Source organism: Tyto alba, unplaced genomic scaffold (genome assembly GCF_018691265.1).
Source record: "Tyto alba isolate M040663 unplaced genomic scaffold, T.alba_DEE_v4.0 Super-Scaffold_2, whole genome shotgun sequence".
Classification (NCBI taxonomy): domain Eukaryota; kingdom Metazoa; phylum Chordata; class Aves; order Strigiformes; family Tytonidae; genus Tyto; species Tyto alba.
Window position 1 is genome coordinate 75,622,999 of NW_024881282.1, and position 27,404 is coordinate 75,650,402.

The following is a 27,404-nucleotide window of genomic DNA, read 5'->3' on the forward strand; positions in this document are numbered from 1 at the left end:
TTTAAAATGTCACTTGTATGCATATTGACATGTAAATGGGTGATACCTTCTTGGCCTGGATGAAGAATGAAAAGGGAGAGGATACATCATACATCTCCATGTGGGAAAGCTGGGGCAAACCTCATGCAAGGACTGACTGCAATCTAGTGAAAGGGACTGGAGTGGCTGACCTGTACCTGAAATACAGACAAATCTCAGATACATGGGTAGGGCAAGCAGAAAAAAAGGGAGTATCTCAGGGTATGGATATATCTCAGGCCTTCTAGGATTTAAAAAAAAAAATAATAGTCTAATTTCTGGATTTAGGAGTGAACTGTGTGGGACTCAGGCACTCCTCAGTTACACCTGTGTTCATCACTTGTCATTTCCAAGAGGATAAACAAGAAGCCAGAATGCCATGGCCTTTCTGGAGGAGGTGCTGTGAAAATTCAGGACTGCTGGAGGCATCAGTCTGAGCTGTAGGGTAATGTAAGCATAACTTACATTATATGTGAGTGTCTGTCGAGCACCACTTGTTAGTTGGGGCTTTGTACTTTTCCTCAGTACAACAGCAGTTGTTGATTTGTTTATGAAAGTCTGTGATGCCTTAAGAGTAGCAGGAGGTTTTTATAGGCCACAAACACAGCTTCATAGAGGGTGTTTCTGCAAATGGATCAGATGATTGATCTGTTGGAGTTGTTGAGTCAGGATACTTGGAATTCATAAAAATTTGGGTCCCCTCTTCTGTTTTCTCTAAATATGGTTTAGATAAGATACCTGTTGGTAGTTTTTACCAGCCATCTGCAGAAATGATCTCCTAGAGATTTAGAAATTCTTCTGAAATCATCTCTGCAGGCAAAATCAGTGCAATTTTGGCTTTCCTTAGTGCCCTGACTTGCACTTCTCTAACACCCCTTTTCTGTCCTTTGGTGCTGAAATATCCATGGCACTGAAACATAAGAAACCTGATTTGGGGCTCAGAGTGAGATTAATATACAATTACTGAAAAACCTGAAACGCTTCATACAGCTGCCACTCAAATATACATGCTGGTGTTGTGTTTCTCTGGCAGGTTAAATTTTTTGCCTGGAGTCTGTTCTGTTGTTTTTTGCTGGTGCTGCATTGCTGAAGCTGTAGCCTTGTTTCTAGGTGGGGAAAAAAACCCCTGCATGTTGACCTACCTAGCAGTACAAGGAAACAAAATTAATTTTGGCACTATTTTAGGCCCACACAGCTTTAGCAAGAAACATGTATACTCCCAACAGATTGGACTCTTGTTTCTGCATTTTAAAGTTTTAGTACCAGAACGCATTCCAGACTAGGCATTCTCTGTGTACTGGATAATAAGAAATCTTCCAAGGTTCAAGTAGCTTAAACGTGCAAGCTGTCTGATAGTGCTAGTGTCCATCAGGAAAGCACTTAATATTAAACCTGGGACCTCCTATTGAAAGTTCTATGGAAATATTCTTCTGATGAAAAGCACAAAAAATTTGCTATAAAGTACCTCTGGCGTATCTCTCCTTTGTTTTTTTCTTCTCCAGTAGGGACAAACCCAGCTCCATCATTACAAAACTAACTACAGAGATAGATGTTTTCTTTTCAAGATAGTCTTAATTCGCTGATATCCTACCTTCATGCTGACTTCAGGCAAATTATTGTCTATATCCAGGCATTGGTAAATAGGCAGTCTCCTTAAAGTTTTTATGTAGTGTTACCATTACCAGAGCCACATTTATAGCCTGAAAAAAGCAGGTTACAAAGGAATCACTCTTAGCTACTCCCTATTTCTTAGCCACTTAATTAAAGCCTGCGAGATGAGCAAGGGGAGTGATCCTTTACAAAAATATCCTGTTTTTGTTTTTGTTTTCCACATATTACCTACAATGTACTTCTAACTATTGGCTTGTTTTGTTCTCAACCTTTTTAAAGATTGTGGGTTCTGTAGATAAAACTTCTGTATTAAGATTCTAGAGTTAGAAAATAATTATTTACTGTACAGTATTTTCTCTGTGTGATTGAGTGCAGAACTTGTCTGTTATTAGCACAAACTGTCTCTGCTAGTATCAAACAGTATGAAGAAAACCATTTACGAGACGTTAGTCTATAAGGTAAATGTCTGTGGTCTTCACCTCAACTGTAGAAGTCCTTTTATATTTAAATAAGCATCTTGATATTGTTGATAAATTCTCCTTTTTAAATTGAAAATGAAAGCATTGGTTATCACTTCCTGAAACATTTGGTTCAGGCAATCTATTGATGGATCACTGGAGACCCCTAATATTAAGATACAGAAAACTGTCAACATCCTGATTGTATCTTAAACAAAAGCTTTGCCTTCCAGAAGATGGATTTTTATTTTCAGATAGCAAAAGCATAATTTCAAATTTATTTCTGCTAGGTTGTTTGCATGGTTACTATGGATCCCACACACACACAAAAATTCTGGTGCTTGTTTTGATTCTATGTGGAAGTTAACCCTTCCTTAACATTACCCTGTGATATATTTTAAGCATTCAGAACCATGCAATGTCTTAGTGGCCATTCAAGACCTGTGATATGACCTTTATCACACGCTCATGTGAGGCAGCAGTCACCGCTCTGCAGCAGCCTTGCAGTCACACGGATCCCCAGGATTATGTGTTACAGCATTCTTTGACAGCGACTCCACAGGCTTGAGCCTGACACATACAAATAGGTATTATAAGTCTCTAACATCCTAGCTGTGAAATGATGGAGGTATGCAACGCAACCCTTAGTTTCTTTCAGCTTTCAGTTTCTCATCTTTGCTGGAGCTTTTTATGATCACATATTTTTGCTGGATTTTTTTTCACTCAGTTTTAAATTTTTTACTTAACTATTTGTCTTGCTATCTATTTACATGTTGATATTACTTACCTGTTATTTCTATACCTATTACTTGTTTGTCTTCTGCTTATTTCCCCTTCCATATTTCATTTTGTTTCATTATTCCTTCACTTCAGTGATTGCCTCTTCTGTGAAGCATGTATACCTGAAGTGAATTCTTTCCTACACAGAAATCCCAGAAGCATTCAGGAGTATTTTGCTCATGCCCCAAACATATAATCTGTTTTATTTCTGACTTCAAGCAACATGTTCAAATTAAATTAAAAAAAAAAAAAAAAAAACCACAAGCCAAAAGGTTATACACCTTTAGAGATCTGCTGGCTAAATTTCTGGGCTCCATTTTGGGTCTTATGTGTCAGTATGTCTTGAATCCAGTTCTGCCTTCTACCCTGTTGAAACTGCTGCCAGAAGAACCTACACTGCCTGTTGAAGAGCTTACTTACTGTACCTAATCTTTGAGAGTGCTGTCTCTGTGTTTTCAAACTCCTTGTCTGCTCTCTCTCTTCTTCCAAGATCTCAGGCAGAGGATTCTGTGATTAAGAAAGAAACTTGAATAAATTGGGGCCATTCCCACTCCTTCCCCACTGGGATGTGTGCATCTGGGGAACATAGCACTCCAGAGAACATCTTCCACCTTAATTTCCTGGGGAACATTGCTCCATGCATATGTGCAAATATATAGGATTTAATCCTAAAACATTTTAAAGTACCTTATGATGTGAGCTTACGTTTGTCAGTGTGTTTAATGCTGGACACAGCTGTGAGAATAAATTTGCCTTTAAACTGAGGTCCTGTACTGGTCTGCTGCAAATTGATGTCTTTGGCTGGTTTTAGTGGACAAGCCGAAAACTATTCGGCTGCGAAACGAGTTGCATGTATGTGGGGAGAGCTGAGGGGCTGCCCCCTTTAGATATCGTTGAAACAAATTACTACTAATGACATCAGGTAATCAGTAAACATACTTCCATTACAAACTGTGAGAGCTATGCCGAGGGCAGTATTTCCAGTTAACGGGGAACCTGCCATTTCCAGCAGCAGTTGGCTGGCTGGGGGTTTGGCTGAGGGGTGCTTTAACACACAGAGCTGTGCTGCAGCAAAGTGCAGCTTGTTGATGTAGCTTTTTATTTTGGGTGGTGACACCATAGCTCTAGTATCTGCGTACTTGTGAGTATGGACTACTTGTAAGAAGAAAAATAGATGATAAAGAATTTGGTGTTTATCTAGCAGCCGATTTTAACAGGATCTTAATTCTGGGTTCACTTGGACACCACTGTGTAAAAATCAGATATAACCAGATCATCAGAAGCTTAATTTTTAATTATGGGCTACTGTGCACTATTCTGCGGAGTTTAGCAAGTGCTGAAGTCTGAAAGGTGGATGGAGTGTCTAACCTTGCTGGAGGTGGCTGAAGCTGTGGTGCTGTTGACTCGTCGTCTGCTTGAAGGACTTGTGTTTCGTAAGCCTTCCTGAGCTAAGTTAGGAGTTTGACAACTTTTCAGGAGAGGAATCAAATGGTAAACGAAACAGGGTTTTCACGATGAAATTTATTGCATTTACTGAGCCATTCCTGAGCTTTCCTCTGTTGGGACTTTTCCTGCTCGTCGCGTTGAATAGAGAGGGTAAAAAAAAAGTAATTCTTTGTCCCCGCCCCTCCTCCGGGAGTTTGCGTCAGTAAATATGTCTCTTGTTTACGGAGCGCTGCTCGGCGCTGCCGGCGGGCCCGGGAGGGGGAGCTCCCGGCCCGCTCCCGGCCCCCCCGGCTCCCGGCCCCGTGTCCCCCGGCTCCCGGCCCTGGCCCCCCCGTACCCCCCCCGGCTCCCGGCTCTGTCCTCCCCGTGCCCCCCCCCGGCTCCCGGCCCCGCTGCCGGCCGCCTCCAGAGTCTCCGTGGGTGAACCTGTCAGCACGCCGGGGGAAGGTGCTGCTGGTGGTTTTTTTGCAGCTGGGTCTGAATGTGCGTCTGGGTCGCTAAAGGCCCGGGGGTGGTTCGTTGCCACGGAGGACGAGCGGCGTGAGAAAGAAACCTGTTGTAAGAGCCTCACGAGGTTGTAGGACACAACTGTTGCTGGAGAGAAACATCCACCGGTTTAGATACCTGTGTAGTGTGGAGGGAGGTGGCATATATCTAAGGGTTGTCAGCAGCTCTTACGGTCTCCAAATTAGCCGAGATGTTAGAGGGTGCAAGGGTGCCTTTATAGCCCCCGCCCCGCGCCGGGAGGTGTCTCCTGGGCTGAGCTTCCTGCAGGCTCTGGCCTGCGTCCTGTGGGCTGAACACCTTTTAAAATTGGCCTGATGGTTTATAATAATCCAAGTGAGCAAATCAGAAGCAGATCTATGAAGGAAGGGGAGAATAGTAGTTCATTCCATTAGTATAGAAGGACAAAATACATTTAATTAAGAGTATTTTAGACTCGGAACAGGAAGTGCCAATACTGAAACTTCAAGCATAACCAGAACTTTGACCCTTGCTTATCTGTACTGTGATTTATTTTTTTTCCCCAACTGTATCGGCATGCTGTGCAAATACGATAGCTTGTGCTTCTTACAGTCTTGGAATCTAATATAGTCTGTGATTTTTATTTTTACCTGCACAAATCTACACAAATTACTGCAAAGATTTTTAACTTGTGAGCAGATACTAAGCTCCATTTCAAGCTCCTTCGGAAAGGTTAAAGAAAAACAGGCAGGTAACTAGAAACGTAGCTAGACCCATATATGCAAAGAAGTTACCGTGTTTTCTCCCTTATGCATAGTATATATTTGTATATTCTGTGTTTTGCTCTGCCACATATATTTGACACGTGACAATGTGGTTTAAAAAGAAAATAGTGTGAACTGTGTCTTGATTACATGGGTGATAGGTAGTGGGTTTTTAGAAATACGTAATTCATAGAGGGTTTTTTAGTTTGATTAAAAATATGACAGTAGCACCAAAGCAGTTTAGACACGATGTGCCACTATAATGGGAAACTGCTGACTCTTGAATTAGCAGCTGTCAACTGTTTTATGGACTCTTTTATATATATTCCATAGAGCTTTTTAAATAAAGAACAAGGCAATTGCTGAGCATTTGCTTTTGGAAGCTTTGATATGTTTCTAGATGTGTAAGTTTAAATTAAAAGGAAGTGAGTACTTTCATGATACTGAATTATTCTTTTTAAAAAATCTGATTTTTCTCAGTGTGGAGTTCTTGGAAAGAGAGTAATTACCTGTGAGCTTTAAGGGCTATATAGTATCAGGTATAATGTTGCCATTACCACTTTACCTCTGCTATGCTGTAGTGTGAATTACAGCTGAATTACTTGCTGTATGCATGAATTACAACCTCCCTCTATTTGTACTGATGAACTTAGAAGGAGAAAAACTTAAAGTTCTGTATCTCCATTGCATTATTTTTAAAATGGTTATAACTATGAAATATAAGTGACCCTAGAAAACTTTAATAAAGTTTTCAGGGGAAAAAAAACATACATGTTTACCTAAAATCAGAGTTATCTGATAGAGGTAGTATCTGTCTAAATCTGTGAAATACTATGGCTGTTAAATGAGTTCTGATTTCTGTAAAACTAGGAATGTCCTGAGGTATCTGACCAGTATAGCTTTATATTTAATTAAAATACACAACCAGCATAGAATAATTTGTTTTAAACTCACTGTGTAACAGATTTTAACAGGTAATTATGAGGAAAAAGACAGAAGTCATACAAAAGTAGTCCATATCACCACAGTATTTAATAATTCTACAGTTAACAGGGGGATGCAGGGGAGCATGTAATATTTATGACTGGTAAATTGGCATAAAATTATTAAAAAGAGAGAGGTCTCTGATACAAGACCTCAAGATTGCTTGTGAAAGCAGGTTCAGCACCCCTCTTTCAATGTACTGAATCTACAAGGCTACGTCTGGGGACAGTACTACAGGCTATACTTGCAGGATGAGAGCAGCCTATTCTAGGAAGCAGTTGCTGAAAGACTCGCAGTTATGTTATACCATGTGCTCATTCTCTATTCCTACACTGTAATGTAGCCATGCATTAATACCAGCTTGAAGCCAAAGGTGAGCCAGGAATGTTTTGAAAGGGAGGAAAAGCAGAAGTAGAAATTACATCTCTGATCTACAGTACGACTGCAGCTATAACACGCAAGGCCCGATGCCAGCCACCATGCTTCGCTCTGGGGCCTTCAGGCCATAAAATTTCACTATCCTCTTGTAAGTGCTACCTCTGAAGTTCTTTGAAAGTGTTTCACACTCTGTTGCTAATCAAGTTCCTGGCTAGAATTGGTATCTTGAGGTGGGGGAAGCAGTACTGGAGCGGAAAGTTTATGTAAGTGCGGTTCGCATATATGTGCTTGACAGATACGCAGCCAGTTTACCTGGAAGTTACAGGCTGAAATTTGCTGTGGCAGTCGCCCCTGGGAAGGGGAAATACCTTGGGTGTCTTTCCTCAGCAATTGGGACTTTCAGCAAGGCAGTGAGGTAGCTCAGTGATTTTGCATTTATGGTCCTTCCTAGTTGATGGGGTTTAGGGGGGGAGGAGGGGAGTGTTGACCTAATCTTGTTACAGTAAATAAGAGGTGAGAATTTTTAAACCTTCCTTTAATGTGAACTGTTGAATGTTTAAGTCTTTTGTTTACAGTAATTGAGTCCTTTTCCTTCTAGTGCTTGTGCTGCTGTTCTCATTAGTATGTATTCCAAGATAAATACCATACAGGAGATCTGCAAATAGTGTACAGTAGAAGATACATTCTCAATTTTTGTTTGTTTGATGAATGTAACACTTTCCAAAATATGTTAGTCCCTAATACCAAGAATAAACTTAGTGTCTTTAAGCAGTAGGCATTTAGGGGTCTGAAATGTAAGGAGAAGTAATAACAGCTAAAACTGCCAGAGTTCTCTGATAAGCAATACCTATCATAGTGAATTTTGGGTTTGAACTATTGTTTTTCTTGAATTACTTGTTTTTCAGACCTTAAGCCACCTGGAAAGTCAAGGCATTTGGGACTAGGGACAAGGAGAGAAGGGGTAATAAGGTTGTAGATTTAGGATCTGCAGATTTACTCAAGGGTTACAGTGATGTTCTGGTGGGGTACCTAACCCTCTTCTACCTCATCCTACTGTCTGTGACCCTCTGTTTTTTGCTATCATTTGAAACTACTTGACCCGTTCTCTGCTGCACATTGTGCTCTTCAGTGTAAATAAAACTTTTTCTCTTAGTATTTAGATATAGTGGGCAAATACCAGGGGTGATAGCTCAGTCATGGTTAGTTTTGGTTCATTTGTTAGTCATTGCTGGTTAAATCTGCTGCACTGTCTAGCTACCAATTGGCAGACTCAGCAAAAAGCTTTAGAAAAGACTCGCTCTGTGATCCGTTTGCCAAATACAGAGTTTAGTTCCTCCTCTGTAATCAAGCTGGAGTCAGCTGATTATAGCTGAGATTTTTCATGCCAGTATCTTGCTTGTTGTCCTTTCTCTGCCTCTTTGGTCAAGTGACTCCCATTGCTAGAAAAAAATAAACTGAATCTCAAACTCCTCCAATTTAGAACTATGTCTTTTTATCTCTAAACAGTAGGATTTCTTTCAACTATAGCAGCATCAATTTGATGAGGAGCGACAACTTCCAGAAGAGTCTAAAGAGCATAAAGTCTCTTCTGGAGTTTGCTATCTCCTGACAGATTGAGAAAGGTTTCAGCCCTTCAACATGAACACAGATAGTCTGATTCAGAGGAAGCAATTGGCAGGTAGGAAATATAATGTTGGATTTTTTCCATTTCCTTCCCTGTCTACCTTTTTATTTCACTGACAATTACACTTTTGGCATTGTGGCTAGGAAAACAGCTTCAAGCTGAATTGGTGTTGTCTGTTGCTGTGTTTTTCGTACAGTTGGGAAAGCACTTGTGTTTTAAGTTTTCCCTTATTTAGAATATCTGGTTTAAATGACTTAAACTGTAAATCATAATCTCAAGTGATCTCACAGCTGAGGCCGTCTGCATGGAGGCCATCCCAGCTGTATTTGGGTTTATTAGTGTTTGCCATGCTGGCTGGTGCCTGGCTCCTGCGTTGTCACAAGTATCCTGTGCTTGCCTGCACCGAGCTCCCCAGCTCCCTGGCCGCCAGGCGTTGGACGCAGTCCTGACGCAGCATGGCAGGAATGCACACAGCCAGCTCGGGCTTGACACTGTGCCTGAGTTAATGAAACCTCTTGGGACTCAGAGTACAGGGGTAACACTGCAAGGCAGTGGCTTCATCTGGAGTCTTTGCCATTTTCCCCACTGCTCCTGCCTTTGAAAATGGCACACAGAGACAACCAAAGCACCTCACTTGAGATTAAAAAAGAAATTCAGTCTTACGCTGAAAAAAAAGGTATTGTATAATTTCTGGACCTGCTCTGTCCCTAGAAGTATAGGAACGTTTTAACGGAGCTGCACCTAGGCTGATGAGCCCAGCTGGAGCTGATTTGTTTCTGGATCTCTGGTACAGATAATCTGACTGTGGATAATTGAGTGTTGACTCTATAAATAACCCACTTTGAAATCCTTGTCGTAAAACTGTTTTCCCTTCTTCCTGTTAGCTTCCAAGCTTACTCCCCCTGTAATTTCTTGGCTGACCAAAGGCTACTCTCATCTCTTGACAAACAGATGTACTATTCGTTCTTCCCACCTGAAGTAACATGTTATACCAAGCATGGATGAAGCCAGGTTCTAGCACTATAAAAAGCCAGCTAGGCCCTGGTAGGAAATAGTCATCCTAATATGTTCCAATTAACTCGGGTGGTTTAAATCAAAAACAACTGATACATGTCAAACAGTTGATACCTTGGAAAGATGTTGTTTATTGCATGCTTGTTCTCAGAGACCTTCTGTTGCATATCTCATAGTTAAATGTCTTCAGGTAAAACTGGCTCCTTCGTATGGACTTGCTTGCAAGTTGGACTTCTAGTGATCTTGGTTTGTTTGCTTAAGTTCCATGTTAAAATTTGCAAGAGTTGTTCTGAGTTGAGCTATGCCTTGTTTTAATAGAAGTGATTTTTTTTTTTTCCCTAGTGAGCTTATGTAAGTAATTATAGAAAGTAATTAGAGCACCTCAGGAAAAATACCCCGTGTCTTCAGCTGATGAGCATCTACACATTTATTTTTTCCTAAAAGTTTTTCTAAAATACAGTATGTGTGTGATTCTGAGGAGATGCATAGAAAGTTGGAACCACCTGCACTGGATGAGAGGTTGTTCAAGGCTTTGGAAGTGGTAGGAGGGAAAGCTGAGTTGTACAGCTGTGCTGTCACAGCTGTGCCACGTTGTGGAGTTCATGCACCTTGGTAGGTGGTTGTAATGGAAATCATCTGTCTCTTCCCCCTGTGCCATTTCTGCCACATTAATACATGACAGAGGCAGCATGAGTGGGTGAATAAACCTAAAATGCCTTAAATTCAGATCCACACCCTAATAATCTGCATGGCCTTTGAAAAAACCTTTCTTCATATAACATCTGAAACACTGTGCTTCAACAAATTTTGGAAATCTTGATTTGTTATTGATTATATAGTAACTTGAAAAAAATTAGTAAAGGCCTTTGAAATAAATCTTTTATATAGGTAGGACAGACATTTAAATTTGTAGACATACAACATTCTCTCCCATTCAGGGCAATGATGGGAAAGCAGTATTATGAACAGATAAATAGTTTATTCAAAACAAGTAATTTGTAATACATGATGTTCATTGCAGTGAAGAATGGTTAAGAAGGCGCATTAAGAGGCAGAATATGAAGTAGTTGTCGCTTGGACTTTGAGAGGTTGATTCGTATCTATTTCATTCATGAGCAGTTAGTCTGAGTTTCTTTAGTTTGCAGTTAGAATTATAGACAATGCAAGTTAAAAAAGTAGAAACTGTCTTTTTAGATCTTAAATTGAATGTAAATATAAAACTAAAGAGATTTTTAAGGGAGAGGAACAGATAAAAAAATGCCCTACAAACCCACTTCTGTACTTGGGTATGTCTTTCAGCATTGTCTGTTCAGTTTTGTTCTGTACAAGGTTGAGAGTTTGGTTTCTTGTTTGTAAAAGCTATTGTATGTAGTGAGGGAAACATGAACAGGTGACCTCTTCAGGAATTATTCTGCACATTCACTTTAGAGGCTGTGTATTAAGGGGTTATCACTTGTGGGTATTCCTGCAGCATTCTAAATAATAGATTTTGCTAACTATGGCAAATATTGTGCCTGAAAGATGAGTGATCCAATTTATCTAAAATACCTGGAATGAGGAAATATTCTGCCCTGACAGTTATGCTGCTTTTGTAGCAGGGTTTGATAAAGCAAATTGAAACTTAAATAGAAGCTCACTCAGTTCTTGGAACAAAACAGTGTCCTTAGTTGGGCAGATTGGTTTGGTTACCTGGATTTTCAAAAGATGTCAGAATATTCCAAGGGGATTAATTTCAAGCCTGAGAATATCCATGAGGATTGGCAAACACAGAAAAAGCAAGTAAAAAATTTCACATGTAAACTTTACCTTGAGTTTTCTAAAAATATTATAATTATTATAATAATGATAGTAGTAATAATAATAGCAATAGCCTTATGTGATTATAGCAGTTTTGTCTAAGGATTTTTTAACTCTTTGCCAGTTTGGCTTAAAAAATATGATGTTTCAGCAATCTTGTGAAAATCGGCAACTGTGACGAAGAACCTTAATTTATGTGCCCCCAGAGAAAAGTATTTCATGTGGCAGTAGCAGGCTTGTAGTGACAGTTGACACACATGTTGCCTACAGACCAGACGGAGCTTATCCTGTCTCTTTTGCAGAGGGGCAAAGAACTGTGGATATTGCACGAAATGATGAGGGCGCTGGGGGGTGGAGAACCTCCGGGTAACAGAGATGGAGCAAATTTAGGGATCAAGCCCATGGATTTTTAGAAAAACGTTTTTCATTATTTCTCTGCTTATAAAACAGCTTGCTAAGAAATATATTGTTTTGCCAGATGCTGGGTTTGGATCCCACATAACAGTTAGAGCTGAGAAAGCCACAACGTTTAAACAATAGATTATATAAAAGTCCTGCAAAGCTATTATTCTGGGCTAATTTCAGTAAAGTTAATGTTTTTGTACATGTTCTTCTAAGGAACGATAAAATGAGCTGGTAATGTGTTATCATGATACTGAATAAAATCTGACATGATATTATGTACAAAAACAGATCAAGAACATAAGTCTCCTTAAAATGATAGCTTGCTTTCTTGGAGTCGCAGTACAGCATTGTTTTTTGCCAAACCACCTCAATAGTCCCATCTCACTCTTCTATGGCTTATCTTTTCTTATCTTTGAAAAGAAATGCTGTTGTATCTGTTTGGATTAAGTAAAGCAGTAAACAAGTACCAGTTTTCTATAATAGCTTTATGATTAGATGAGGGGAAACATACAATTATTTCCTAAAACAATAATGTACATAAATTACTTTTTTTTGTTATTGTTTTGTAAATGTCATTAAAGATGGACATAGGAATACAGTGAAATATTCCAGCCGATAAGTAAGTAAATAAAAATACATATTGTCAGATGGCCTTGAATGTGAAAGCTCTGCCTAAGGTCTGAGGAAAGAGGTCTGTGACACAATACAAAGCGTGAGAAGCTGGCAACACTAAATTTTCCTCTATTTGCAATGGTGTGTCTGGAGTAAATTTATTTAAGTTGAGTGTTTGGATGAACGAATAGGTGCGTTCCTTTTAAATTTATATTTAGTAAACTATAGTGCTGTTCCTCTTGTTATATTTCACTGTTAAATGTAAGGATACTTTTTTCTTACATCCAAAAAATAAAAGATTGCTCTTCACATATAAAAACACCCACAAAATTCTGATTTGTTGGCAGTGATTACCTTTACTTGAAGGAAAGTACTGCTGCTTGACTGCTAGAAATATTTTAGCATTTCACCTGATGTACCTGACCTAAATTTAGGCCTGATAATACATTTCATTGCTCTCAGAACAAAAATGGTGGAAATACCATTACCAGTGGGTAGTAGAGTACCAGTGCAGCGGAACCAGTGCAAAAGGATGGTGAGGGCTGCCCTTGTGGTATAAGCACCAGACATGAGGTATGAGATGGTATTTACCTTGAAACAATCTCAGAGACATCAGGATATCTCACTAGTTTGGTGTTAGACTACCAGAGCATCTCCTCCAGCAAAACAGGAAATTTCCATGTATGTGGTCTCCTTGCTTTTCTTTGGTAGAATGTCACTCAAAAAAGTGTGTACCCAGGATTCTGTTATTTCTTTTTTGCCCAGGGATTTTTGGTCTTACTGAGCTGAGAAACATGTATGACTTACTGTAGAATATCGCTGTTTTTTCTGCAGTAGCAGTGTGTCAGGTCGCAAATGTTGATTACACGTGTGGAGTTATGTCATTACAAGAAGTGATGAATTGCTACTTAAATCTCCAACTCTTTTTTTTTAATCAAGTTAATACCCTAAATTATTAATATCCCATGTCATAGCTGAAGAAACAGGCCTTGACACCAGAGTTAAATCTAGGTCTTCCAGCTCAGTGATGTGAAGACTGACACTGGCACCAGAGCAAGGTATTCACTCTTCCATCATCTTCCTGTGTCTGATATGTCAGTGATAACTTGGAGCTTCATCTTTAGATCTCAAAATCCTTGCAAAAGAAGCAGACAAGTACCCACCAGCTTCATTTTACATTTAGTGTAATTAATTGCACTATATGAAGCATTTTTTTGCCATGCTGGAGTTCTGTTTGACCTTTTTTGTTGTTGGGGTTTTTTTTTATGCTTTCTACTGAAGAGGTATGGAAATGTTCTGGGAAATGCTGAGTGTGTGGCTTTTTATGGAATTTGGCCATTTTTAAGAGATTTGGCCACGTAAGAGTAATTTAGTGATATTCTAGAGATTATTCCTCCTGTCTCTTATAATTACTCTGACAAATGCCAAGTTGTCCCATAAATAAAGGATTTTTCAGGAAAACAGCAGGTTCATCCTACTGCGTTAAACACAAACACCCTCCTTCTTTCCTGAATCAAGAAAGAAAAAATGCAGTGTCTTCCTCTAAATATACACTTGTGGGTTTTGCTGCTTTTAATTTTGCACTTTGGTTCATTTCTGCAGTTACTTGAGTTGTATCAACAACCATAAAAAAAAGAAAGGGGGGGGGGGGGCGGGGGGGGGGGGGGAGGGAAGGGAAAAAAAAAAAGCCTGCAGCCGTTTTCAGTGCTTGTTGTTCTTGGCACAGGATCAGTTCTGGTGTCCAACTGGTAGGACCTGAAACTTGGTGCTTAACAAGTGCCTGTAGTCAAAACAGTTGGTGTGTGCGAGCGCTGATCTGGTATTTGCTGCAGCAGGTCATCTGCCTGATTTTTTACCGTGTGCAGAATACCTAATCACGTTGCTGTGTTTCTCTGACGGCATCTGTGGCAATGTGAATCGTTTCACGTTCCAAAAGTACATGTTTACAGTCGTCGTAGAATCAGATTAAGTTGGCAGCCTGCTCCTTTCTGTAAGTGGCTCAGTTTACATTTCTTCTTCTAGCAGGATGTTTTGCATAATTTTGCTGATCCTACTCACTTGTAGACTTTGTGAAATGGAGAATCGTTTTTGTGGGTTTATTTCAGAAAGCGAAGCTTGTGTTTATTGTAAATAAACACCAGCAGAATGTTGGTTATTTTAGCACTTGATAATTTCCCAATTATGTCATTTGACCTGGAATGAAGCTTGCGATTGTTAAGCTGCGTTTTATGCAGCGGATCAGTCTGGGGGTTTGAGCTGGCAGTTTATTTCCTTTGTCAGTTTACAAGAAGTATCAAAATGAAACCGACTGTGCTGTTTCCTTTCCAGTGCGCAGTGCAAGAAGGGTGGAACGGTTTGCGGATATTATTTCCAAACTTTTTCAGCTGGACTTGGAATAGTGTTTTGTCAAAAAAGCTGGTAAAGTTATCCTTCAGTCTTGCAATGTTATGCTGTAGTTTGCTAGCATCAAATCCAAGTTTATTTTTGCTTAACCTCACGTAGTGGGTTTTGTTAGGTTTTTTCAGACCGTGGCTGCAAAATGAAAGTGCTTACAAGGTGTTTATGAACTCTTGTTATGAACCAGCTGCCAGTTACTGCAGGATGACACATTTCTGCAAGCAATCTGGTTGTTCAGTTTTCTGGTCACTGGCTGTTGCTTTTCGGGCATGTGTGGCTTTTTTCTGGTTTGGTTTTATCAGAATTAATGCCAAGTACATTTTCAAACTTTGAAATGAGATCAATACAAGGTGGCAGGTTTCGCTTACTATTTACTGAAATTGTAAGTATACGTTGCTCAATTTTGCATGGTGAAGGGCTGTGCAACAAAACCCCTCAGAATATACTGTAAATAGAAAAACTGTAATTTGTGCATAGGTGGTGTATGGAGTTACCATGAGTAACATCTTGATCAACAAGACTGTGATATGTTACTGGAACAGAATCACATCGTGAATGAGATACCAAATTTCATTTACCATCTGCTAAAATATTGTATATGTGGAATAACAAACAATATTCATATTGTGTTAGGGGCAGTTGGATCAGTTACTTTATGCTATTTTAAGTAAAAGGGCTATGAACTCAAGGGTTGTGATGAATGCAAGCTTCAAAGGAGTTTTATTCTGTAAATGTTTACTAACAGCAAATAACTTTCCTACCTTTCTGAGTTTTAGCAATTGTATTTTGTTTGGTTTTGCCAAGTGTAATACCAAGCTATAATCCATAACACTGGGTCTGTGAGTTATTCACGGGTCAACCTAAAATTGATTTTTGCTTTAGGCCTCTTGTATGCAGGAAGTCAGGTTGTGCTAAATGAGAGTCATGTTTCAAAATGACTGGTGCTGACAAAGTTCTAGTGTCTCTTTTCTGACAACGTTAGAGGGATTTTTTTTTCTTTTGTTTCAACTACCTGCAAAAAAAGCACTGAAAGACCAAAGGCACATCTTTTGCTACGCTCAAGCTCTGTCATGACTCTTCCTTTGCAATCTTCTGTGTCTCACTGATGAAGACGACACTAACTGTAGGAAAAAACTGTTCACTTGATCAATTTTGAGTAGCACGTGTTGGGTAAGAATGAATGTATGTGAGATATACTAAGAAATGTTTTTTGTTTGTAGTCCAAATTAGAGATATCTGCAGTTTCAGGTTCGTATAAGGATGTTTTTGGGTGCAAAACTACTGCAGTCCACCTGGAAACACATGGTTGCTGTAATTCACTGGCAACACATTTGCTGTTGTGTCTTGTATGTAAGGTTTGCTGTGAGCTAAGCGAGTTCTTGATCTTGTCTGAGAGTTAAGGCAAAAATTCAAGAAGAGACTTTCTATTGAGAATGTGGTTTTGCCTCTTTCCCACACGCTGTGCTTGTGGCTCTGGAGCTCATGTTGCCTCTCTCTTGCTTTGCTTTTTTGGTTATGATTAGAAGGAGATGTGGCGTTTCCTGCAAAACAGCTGCTAGTATTCCCTGGTGACCCGTCAGAGAGGATCCAGTGGAATTTCAGATTCAAAGGCAGACCTAGAGGACTTTGGCAGCTGCAGCAGAGTTTTTAGGGAAAGGTAAGGGGGTTGCATTGTGTAGGATACAGGAAGGAGGATCAGAAATGGAGCACAAGGGCATGGGAGAGAAGCTCTGGCGATTCAGGGACTGTTAAGTCTCCAACAACATAAAGACTTCACATCTACAAACAATTCAGATTTGGCTGAGAAAGTTGGACTATATCCATGTTTCCATAGGACGGGGAGAATCTCCTGGAATAGTTTGTCATTTGCAATGCTACTGATGCAGAGTTTGCAGTGCACATTAGGACGATATGTAGTGTTGGGCTTTTAGATTGTTGCCACTAACTAGAAAAAATAACAGATATTGATCTGAAATTGATTGTTTAGAAAGTGCAGTTAATTCAGTAAGTGTTATGCTTTCCTCGGAGATGAATGTCATTAATACATTAACTGTTTGACAGCAGAAGTCACATGTTGCTTGTCACTTGCTGCAGTGGCTGCGCTGAGACAGTTGAGAGGTTGCAGAAGGATTAATGCAGTAAAGAGGATTGTAACTTTGTGTTCTCTCTGCTCTAGGAATTGACAGCAACTGGTATTTAGAAACAAAACAGAATATGTGTTGTTATTTATGTGGAGTATAAACATACATTTGGGAGTATTTAAGTGAATCGGAAAAGTTCTCTTTCACATTTTAAACTGGAGCACACATTCATAGCATTGCAGTCTTCTGCAGAAACTGAAATGCATGTAGAATTTAGGGTAGTATCTTATGAGTGATAACTGGTTTTCTAGTTGCCTTGCATGATATTTTCATTGTTTAGGGGCAAAAATTTTCATTCTACTTGAGGTTCAATTATGTCCAGTGACTATGCTGCTTCTGTATGTGAACAGGGACAGCCATGTCCACACCTGTTTGTGTAAAAGTTCACCGGCCCTGCTAGATCGAATCCGTCTACACATGAACCACAAATGAGCGTAGAAATTTTTACAGGGATGGCTGGTTGTCTCCTGAATGTGTTAGTATGTGAATATCTAATATTATAACAACTACTTGATGTGCTCATGTCATTTATTCACATAATTTATTACATAGGCTGTATAATAGCAGATTTCTATATTGTATGTAATTCTTTGTATGTGTATAAAATATTAATAGACAAATTAGTAGAAATTTTTAAAAAACAGATGTGACCAGGAAACTTGGTTTGATAGAGGAGCACTGCCACCCTGGTTTAAGCAGTTGATATTGACAGCTGACAGACTTCTTGCTTTGTCATATATTCCCATTATTTCTCTTTGAAATGCATTACTGCTAAAATAAGTTCTCCTGTAATCTTTTCCTTCCCTATCTTTTAAGTAAACATTTATTTTAAGTGGTGGGATGCACTTTATTATATTGTCATATCACAACAGCGCCTCTTCCACCATTTTCTGTGTTATACTAAAATGTCAAAAGTTAAAGTACTGGTTTGCTCTTGGAAATTAATAAAATGAGAAGGTTGTCTAGGGAAAAGCACCGAACATTTAGCTTGACTAAAAATCCAGTGTAAAAAGACTGTTAAAAAATAACTTGCTATGGCATGTGATACTTAGATGACTTTAAAATATAATTTTAGATGGTCAGTATCTTGAATGTCTGTCTTTCCGGAAGATTAATTTTAATAACAGAGTAGTGTATTTCACTTCCAAATATATCTGTAGGGATGATATCGAAGACGCAGTATATTAGAAGGCAGTCAGTCTTAAGAAAACCAGTACCTGTGGTGAAGATTGGAGTAATTAATCATGACTTTATATAATTTGTGTATGGAAATCATAGCTTTTCACAAATTTCACTTTATATACAACTTGATTTTGTTGGTTACATAGCAGTTCCTTTTCATCAGTCCTCAAGTAATTAATGGGAAAGTTGCAAATTTTTATTAAGCTAATTTAAATTGATTAAGTAGTTAAGGAGAAGGCTGGTGAATCTTGAAACAATAACTGTTATTTAACAAAATAAATACTATGTGAATGGAACTCTGCATTTCAGAGGCAGGTGCATAGCTTACACAGTTGTTGCCACAAATGTGAGGTGAAATGAATATAAACCAACTGCATCCTGCAGAGGACTTTTAAAGGCAGAGGCTGCACACTGAGATGTGTGGTGGGGTGGAAACTGGCAAATGACAGTTGGCATTTGAGGGGTAGAGGGGAGATACTTTTTGTATTTAAAAAAAAAAATAAGACTGTTTTGTTCTTCAGTTGCAGAAGAATCTGGAGGGAATTTCAGCATTTGTAATTAAAGCTGTGACTATGAAGATATGGAAGTGCTTGACCTTTAATAGAAAATGCCTTTATTTAGTCACTGGAGATACAATAGAAATAGTTTGGAATATTCTTTTAAAATTTTCTAAGCATTTCTCTTTGTTCTTGAGGTATTCGCCTATTTCAAATTAATCATGGATGAATCCTTCTGCTACTGGCAAGTTTTTACTTGTGAGGATGCCAGACAAATTGTCATGTTTTGATTCTCTGTGGGAAAATTTTTCTTAGTTATCGTTGAAATATCAAACTAGCAAGCGCAGGGTTGATGATGTAAATACAAAACCTTCCCTTGCAGCAGCAGGTTGCCATTGCTTCTTTAACCTGCTTTTGGCTGTCAGGGCGATGCTGTGCAAGCTCAGAGTAGCACCCACTTGGATTCTTCAAGTACTGAAGGCTTTAGACAAGGAAAAATTGATGCGTGTCGCAGGAGAAACTCCAACTTGTCCAGAGTTCTTGGTCTGTAATTACACTGCACTTGCTGGGTTTGATTGCTGTGTCAATAACGGGGGTACCTGGCTATCCTCTCTGATGGAGGCCAGGGTGCCCACAAACTGGAGTCAGCTGCTGCTGGCGGGGAATTGTGTCTTCCCCCGCCCGCCCATGTCACCCACTGCCTCGGGCTGGGGAGCAGCGGGGCTGGCTCGCCACGGGCTGAAGGGCTCAGGGAACGGGTGCTCCCACAAACGGGGGAACGGGACCGATAAGGATTTGTAGCACCTCTCAGCACAAAACAGCTCCCATCTCCTGTAATACTTTGTGCTCAAGTTCGCAGCACCAAGCCCATTGTTTGCCGCAGGCTGATCCAGCTGGCTGGCCACGCACTAGCACTTCTCCCCTGGAGAAGTATATAATTTGTAAAGAATGGCCAAATACTTTCTTAAAACAATCTTTTTATTTAACAGTTTCAGGGATAGGACATTCAGAGTTTTAATAATAATAATAATAATAATAATAGTAACCAAACCCAGATAATTTTACGGAGGTCTGTCTGTCCTGAAGCCTGTTCTCCTGCTGTGGAGCCAGCAGGGCCTTGCTTTTTGCAGTACTTAAAAAGTCTCTCGTGTGAGTGTGAACAGTGCTTACACAAGGGCCTGACCTCTAGATGCGATGTTTGTAACCAGTACGTAAACTTCCTGCTTTTTTGCACTTGCCATTTGCTCTGTGTGGAAAAAAATAAGCTTTTCCCTTGATTGGTGCTTGCAGATAACCTCCAAGCTACAAACCAGGCAGAGCCTACTTCTCTGGAAGGGCTCAGAGCAGTAAACCTTTCACTACTTTTCAGTCTTCCAGTTGTTTTCCTTCTAGCTTCCCATTAAACTTGAAACAAGATAGTCACAAAGTAAACTGCCCAATAACTGGGTCACATGAATTCTTCATAATCCATTACAGAAGCAATCTCATGTCTGTCACGGAGTATTTCACTGAGTTGTCTGAGCTGCTGTTACATACTTTACGTGAAAGAGCTGGTACACCGTGTATACCTCACACAGATGCTGGTGGTTGCTTATTGCTTAAAAAACGGTTTAAGATTTCTTGGTGAAATTTTCTGGTAGATTATTAGCATTTATTTTACTATTTTTTACATTTTTCAGAGCACTTCATGGAGTTGATTTTGTTTAATTATCATTTGGCTTGATTACATTCACAACAGTAATGAACTGGTGTTCTTTGAAGTGATGAAATCATTGTAACTAGCACAGAGAGGAACAATTTCCTCTTCACTGACTTCTTTTTTTCTTTTATTCAATGAAATGCTGTAAAGTTGATTATTTTTCCATTACAGAACGAAGACACGGTTCAATGTGTAAACCTTCCCCTTCTCCAGCTTCTCCAGCCTGCAATTCCAGGACATCCCTAGTACAAATGAAACCGAAATCCTGTATCAGCGGCCATAACCCTGTCAGCAGCAACTCAAAGCCATTCAAAACGCCCAAAGACAATCTACTTACCTCCAGTAGCAAACAGCACACAGTCTTTCCTTCAAAAGTATCACGGGATAAACCATGGTAAGCATCAAAATAATAGTTACTGAAGATGTTGATGTTCAAAAGGTAATAAGTATCTCTATGTATATTTCAGTCATAAAAAAATAATCTGTATTTTCATGTAAGTTTACAGTTTAAGACTCTAAATTTCCTAAAGGGGGAAACTGGAATGTTTTTAACTTAAAAAAAAAAATATATATATATATATATATGTAGGAAGAGAAAAAAGGACTGGTTTGCTTTTCTGATGTTCCATCAAATGTTTGCTTTTCTAAGATGTATATAGCAAGTGAGATATTGACCCAGTTTGCTGTCTTTAAGGTCCGTCTTCCATTACACTATCAGCCCTTAAAACTGATGATTTAAATAGTAGGATAATTTTTGCAGAACTCTTAATATTGGCTTAACTAATGTTCATGAAAACTTACTGGTTATAGTCTTTTATCTTCAACAGCAGCTGCTGTTGAAGTTCATTCTGTATTTTGATAATGTTTGATGCCCTATAAGAAGACAGAAGAAAATTCTGGCTGCAAAAATCCCTATTTTGGGGGCATCTTACATCATGTACTTGTGATATATATACACATATAGGCTTTGAGACTGCCAGGCCCATCCTCCCGTGACTGTGATGATAGCAGCAGAGTTGCAAAAATGTAAATGAGAGCAGAACTGGGTCACTATTTTATCCCATAAGAAACTCTTTTGTCTTTTAGTTATCTGCAGAAAAGATGCTTTGTGATTAGGTCACTAGGTTGGTGACTCTGATCTGGGTTCAGTTCCTGGTTCTGCACAGGCTACTGTTACCCCTTAGTCTCCTCGGCCTCATTTCTGTGTCTGTAAACTTGAGATAGTATGACTTCCTTTTTCTTAAGTTTTATCTACTTGCTGTGTAAAGATCCTTCCTTTTTGTATGCAATATCTAGCACAAGAAGGTCATGATTTTAGGTAGGGTTTCTGGACACAACTGCCTTAAAGCAGTATATATCTAATGCAAACCATTCACTCATGAGACAAAGCATAAACTCAAATTATGTTAAAGTAATAGCTCACATTTTCTGCCTGAAACGTTTACTAGTTGGTATGATTTCAAAGAGAGCAGCTTCTACCTAGCTGTAGAAGTTACACTGCACTGGAACAAACTTGACCAAAATCTAATCTTCCTCTAAATCTGAACGCATCGTCTCTATAAGCATGATGAGCACTGGGGACAATTATGGCATATAATTCTGAAAATAGAAAATCTGGATATTTAGATTACACACATACATACACACAGATGAGATAGAGGCTATTCTAGTTAAGCTTTAAGTGTCTCATTTGCTATTTAAATAAATATTGCTGGCTGAATAGTGACCTTTTCTTCAGAATGTTGGAGAGGGATTTTATATGAGAGGATTTTTTTTAAAGTCTAATTAAAAGAAAATCAGAAAGGACTTTAGAGTATTAACACCATTGACTGTAAACCTGTTTCTCCTCCTAGTGTTACAGACAGCAACTTACATATCCACATTTCAGCATACTAACTGAATCTATAAACAATATCTTCCGTTCTGGCAACAGATGGCATTCTGTCAGTCACTAAAAGCTGGAAGGGAACAAAATAAATGAGCATTTCCACCAATCCCTTTTCCGTTTATTGGGAACATCCCAAACATTTACTGATGATGAACAAGGTAGATTTAGCTGTTTAAAACTGATGTACTGCTCTGTTAATACTTTGGCAATTAATATGTCAGTAGTTGTACCCGTGAATTACCCAATTCTTGCAGCTCTGCTGGGAGGTAATAATGTAGGTTTGTTTACCAGTTGGGAAAAATGAGGTATATAGTGGTTAAAGATATTGTAATCATCACATAACAAATCACAGTCTGAAGTGGAGATCAGTGAAATTGTCTTTCCAATTTTAGTGTTAAGTGCCTTAGATTACATGACTTTTTAAAGAATAAAACCAGTCTGATAATCATCACAGGTTATAGAGAGCTGACAGCTGTTACAGAAGAAAGTGTTTGTTCCCGTTCCATTAGTGGATTATAATTTTTATTTAGAATTCTAAAACATATTCAGCAGGTCTGATTTTCTTAAAGGAGAAATTATTCATAAAATTTATTCTTTTTTAAGAGTGTATCTTCCATTCATCTGTCTGTACAAGCCATAGACTTTCATCCACTTATCTTTTAGAAAGAAATACTCAATTGACACAAATACATTTGTCTCAAATGCAAATAGGATTCATCGTGTATCCAAGTGTGTTGTGTTTTATAATTTTCAGAAGCTTCCAGTTATTCAGTGGTTTTGTCTGTTACATTGTAGTCTCGTACCACAAATATTTACTTGATATAGGTTCTTCCAGACAGTTAATCAAATTAACTTAATTCAGGAATGGTATCACTTGTAATAATTGCTTTCCAGACGTGGAATAACCTCTGTTGTGCTTGTCTGATTCTTTCATACAGCATCTCTTTTAAATTTTAGCTGTTACAATTAGTAGTAGAATTTCAGCAATGGCGTCTGCAACAGTATGGCCCAGTAGATCTGTCTGTTGTCATGCCTGCCTGCATGTAGACCCAACTGTTCCGTCGTTTAATTAATTGTAGTTTTGGTTGAGTCATCATCTTAAACACTGACCAAGTAGCTCTTTCTCTTCTTCACATCCTGCGTTGCTCTAAGACGTGCTGCAGAGGTTCAGGTTGCTCCTTGGCTAATGCTTAAAAAGCAAAAAGCATGATCAGAATGATCAGATGAAAGAGATCTGGAACTGTTTCATTTTTGTAGCTACTGTTTTAATACTTCCCTTCTTGTAGTTGGAATATGAAGGATTATTGTGAATACATCATCCAGAAATATCTGTCAGCTCTGATTTTTTTTCCCCTAGATCTCTCTAACATTGTTGCTATTAATACAGCAGCACTTAGAGACTGGAGCAGTGCTGGAGCACCACTGCGCTGTGCACAAGATAAATGTAAACTGTCGTTTGCTGAAGCTTGCAGTTGAGGTGCTAAGAGGTATAGAAAAAGGGTAGAAAATAGAGAGAAAAAGACAATAATATGATTCGTAGTAATAGCAGTAATAATGAACAAGTGATCATAGTTAATAAGAATAGCCCAGATACTTACCTTTTATAAAAGGCATTCCTGCACCGAGGATCTCTCTCCCTCGCTGCTGACCTGCCCAAAGGATGCAGCCCTGCTTGCCGTGCCCAGTGCAGCTTCTGAGCACTGCCGTGGAGGATTTTGGTGCTGTGATGCTACAAGGGTGTTCATTTCCACCCATCCCTGATCCCGAGGCAGTGTAAAATTGGAGTGAAGTGTTAAAGTAAGCTAGCCCTGAGATACCAGCTGAAGCGAGTCTCCGTGACCTCCCTCCATGAGGATTAGCCATTGCCTGCCAGAAGCTCTGAAAACGAAGAAAATGAGATGGAGATTATGTGGTTTTCATGAACATGTAGAAAACTGACACTTTTTCTGTAAACAGAAATAAGATCACAAAACTATACCTATGGGTAATCATTTAAAATTTATAATGTCACTTTTCAAAGGATTTTTTAAATCAACTCTTAGTCTGTATTTCTCTGTGTTATGAAATACCATTATTCATACTGAGGTTGAGAAAGTGAAGGCCAGTCAAGACTTAAGGATGTTCCTAATGCAGCATAGAATTGGAAACAAAATTCATCAGGGTTAATTTGAACCACATGTTATAACACTAAATCATAAATACTTTGTTACATTGTAGATGCAATGCCAGGATGTAGAATAGAGCAATGTTTTGGTTTTAAATGCATGTGAATTTATTTTCTCACAAATTTGAAGAGAGTTGAATGAGTGGCTGAGATTTTAGAATGAATATAGTTATGACCAAAAAAAACAAGCAGCAAAATTATATAACAGCAAGCAAAAATTTTTTTTAAAGCCTGAAGAAATTAAAACAGAAGTAATAAGGAGCTCCAGGTATGAGGAGTGTTGTGACATATTACAATTTCTTTTCTTGCTTGGGAATGACAGTGACAAGCAATGGCTCGGAACTGAAAAAAAATGCCACAAGATACTTAGGAGGGAAATTCACTCTTGTTCCAGGAGTTTGGCACAGGTTCTGCTGAAGGAGTAGTTAGAATAGGGTAAGATAGAATAGAATAGAATAATTTCTGTTGGAAGGGATGTACAGTGATTATCTAGTCCAACTGCCTGACCAAGAACATGAGAAAACAGAAGGAAGCCAGTTATCTGAAAAAGAGAATGAGCTTTTCAAGTCTGTCATGATCAAGCACTTTGTGCAGCCCTCAGATATTTTTGTAGCCTTTTTCTGGTTCCCTTTGAATTCATCAGCATTGGTTTTGAACCACTGGTCAGCAACACTGGAAGCCATATTCCAGTATCAGTATAACCAAGGACACATGAAAACTAAATTTGCTCCTTAATCTTATTTGCCATATCCCTTTTTTGATATAAGCACAATACAACAGAAGCTCATACTGCCTATCCACTGTGACCACTACATATTTTTGTCACTATGTTCCAGTATGTTCTTTCCATGTATTTCACTGCAGACTGAATAGCTTGTTATTTCATGTGTAACTTTACATTTGATTGTATTAAACTATTTTTGAATTAACTTTACCAAACACTCCATGCTACTTTTAACAATTACCTTTGGCTCTTCATTATTTAGTTTCCTGTGATCCTGATTCCATCAGCAAATGTTATCACCAATAATCTTGTATTTATTTCTAGACCAGTGAAGTTTTCAGTCATGTCAGACTTGATAATGATGGCTAAAAAGTCCCCCTAGCAAGCACTCTTACTGAATCATAAAGCTCTGAAAAACTAGTTTTTAATTTCATGTTGTTTAACATTTTCTTTTAAACCGTTCTTGTTTGTGTTTTATGATGCCTTTCAAAAGTCAACATTTTCACAGTTACCTTGATTTCTTTGCCAAGATCTGATTTTCAGCAAAACTATGTGAACTAACTGTTTATCAATTTATTTTTATTAGCTTTTCTGTTATTTCTTCCAAGACACTATGGTGTGGAGTTTCAGTGTAGGTGCAACAGCACCACTCAGCTAGGTTCTCTAAGTTGCCAAATATTCCAAGATTCAATTAGAAATTAATATGCTGAGACGCAATATCTCTCCAACTCTTAGAACTCATGGCCACATTATCCAGATTTGCTTATATTAAAAAAGAAAAAAAAAAAAAAACCATGATTTTTCAGCTGGAACTTTACTCTTACTAAGGGGATCAAAAAACATTTTTATCTGATTGGAGAGTGTTATCATGCTTCCTTCATAGTATAGAAGAAATATTGAACATTTCTGTCATTTTTGCATCACTAATAACTGAATACAGATTTTTCTCACCTATCTTTGGCAATCATATATAGTCCCATTTTTCTCACTCTTACCGATTGTCCTGTGCCCTTCCTTGGTTTTTGCATGTTATTTTTCTAACTGCCACTTTCAGCAGTTATCTTTAATAAATCTAAACAGGCTCTTCATTAAAAAATTCATTTTAAAATACAGTAAATAATATTTAGAGCCTTATTTTTTTATTTTTCTAACAAATTTTTAAAAGAAATCCTCATTTTTCACTCAAAAAAACTGAGTTTGGGAAAAGAACTCTCTTTAACCATCAAATATAAATATAAGCATTTCTGATTTATTTACCTTTTTAGTCCTTAGTAGTTGACCATGATCATTGGTCCTCTGCATCTTCTAATTTACCATTTGGTTATCAATTCATCTTTATGTGTTATGCTAAGATGAAACTAGAATTCCTTAATATTGAATGCAGTATCCACTTACGTTACAGGGGGGGAAAAAAAAAAAAAAAAAAAAACAAAAACACAAAAATAAATAACAAAAATAAATTTTAAAACAAACAAAAAAACAACAATAAACCAAAACAACCCCAAACTTATCTGTAGCTTCTAAAATTTCAAATAATTTAGTGTAGACTGCCAAGATTCCTATAGAATGTGTGTCTTCAGATACTGGAGTATTTTTCTTTTTTCTTCTACATTGCAATGTAATGCATAATGCAAGCTGACTTGTTGATCTGTAACAAAACTAAGTGAAAATGTTCCCTCCTCTGGGCTTTTTTCATTATCACAGTGATCCATCCATATGTGCCCTAAGATTTGAGGTTCTGAGCTTTGCAAAACAGAGAACCTTTTTTCATATTTATTAACCCTATTATACTACTAGACCAGATAGTACACTTGACCCTTTCACTGTGCATCAATACTTTGAATTAAGATAGATCTTAGAAACTGGGCATGAAGATTTGTCCATATGTTTTCAGATAGTTTTTATATAGTAAAACTACTTGATCTAGATTTAAAAGAATCTGTTTTCAGAAAATGTAATTGATATCTGTTTAAAAGCAAAAAAATTCTACCCTGAGATAATTTTTGTCTGTCATTTAACTTAATAAATTCAGAGCAGTTTAAAAAAGTGGAGGATCAAATCCTGTCTTTCATAGCTCCATGTTTGCATTCATCGAAATACTTAATGCAATTCTGATTTTGAGAGTAAGTTACCTTTTTTTTTGCTTAGTTACTGGCCAGCACTCTACATGTTACTGCAGTTGGATCTGCATTCTGGCTAGCTGACTGCTGTATTTATGGTACCACAGGATGTGGAAGCTTCATGTAGTTTAATTCCAGCTCCAGAATATGTCTTGGTGTCTAAATCTTCTTTTTATTTTTATACACGTGTTATTTATATCAAGGTTCGTACATTTTTCTATGTTAAAATACCCTTA

General features: G+C 38.3%; 1 protein-coding gene across 7 annotated transcripts in view; it reads left to right on the plus strand.

The window, feature by feature from the left end:
- The window catches only part of ATXN7L1 (ataxin 7 like 1), a 120,065-nt gene that overhangs the window by 64,846 nt on the left and 27,815 nt on the right, over window positions 1-27,404 (plus strand). For 4 of the 7 annotated variants that reach the window (XM_032996212.2, XM_032996214.2, XM_032996215.2 and 1 more), the window contains one exon: window positions 20,444-20,666. In XM_032996212.2, coding sequence (XP_032852103.2) covers window positions 20,444-20,666 — 223 coding nt within the window. Of the gene's footprint in view, window positions 1-14,182; window positions 14,347-14,535; window positions 14,775-15,115; window positions 15,136-20,443; window positions 20,667-27,404 lie in introns of those variants that run through there. The other 3 variants (XM_032996217.2, XM_042792159.1, XM_042792160.1) reach the window with 3 other exon arrangements.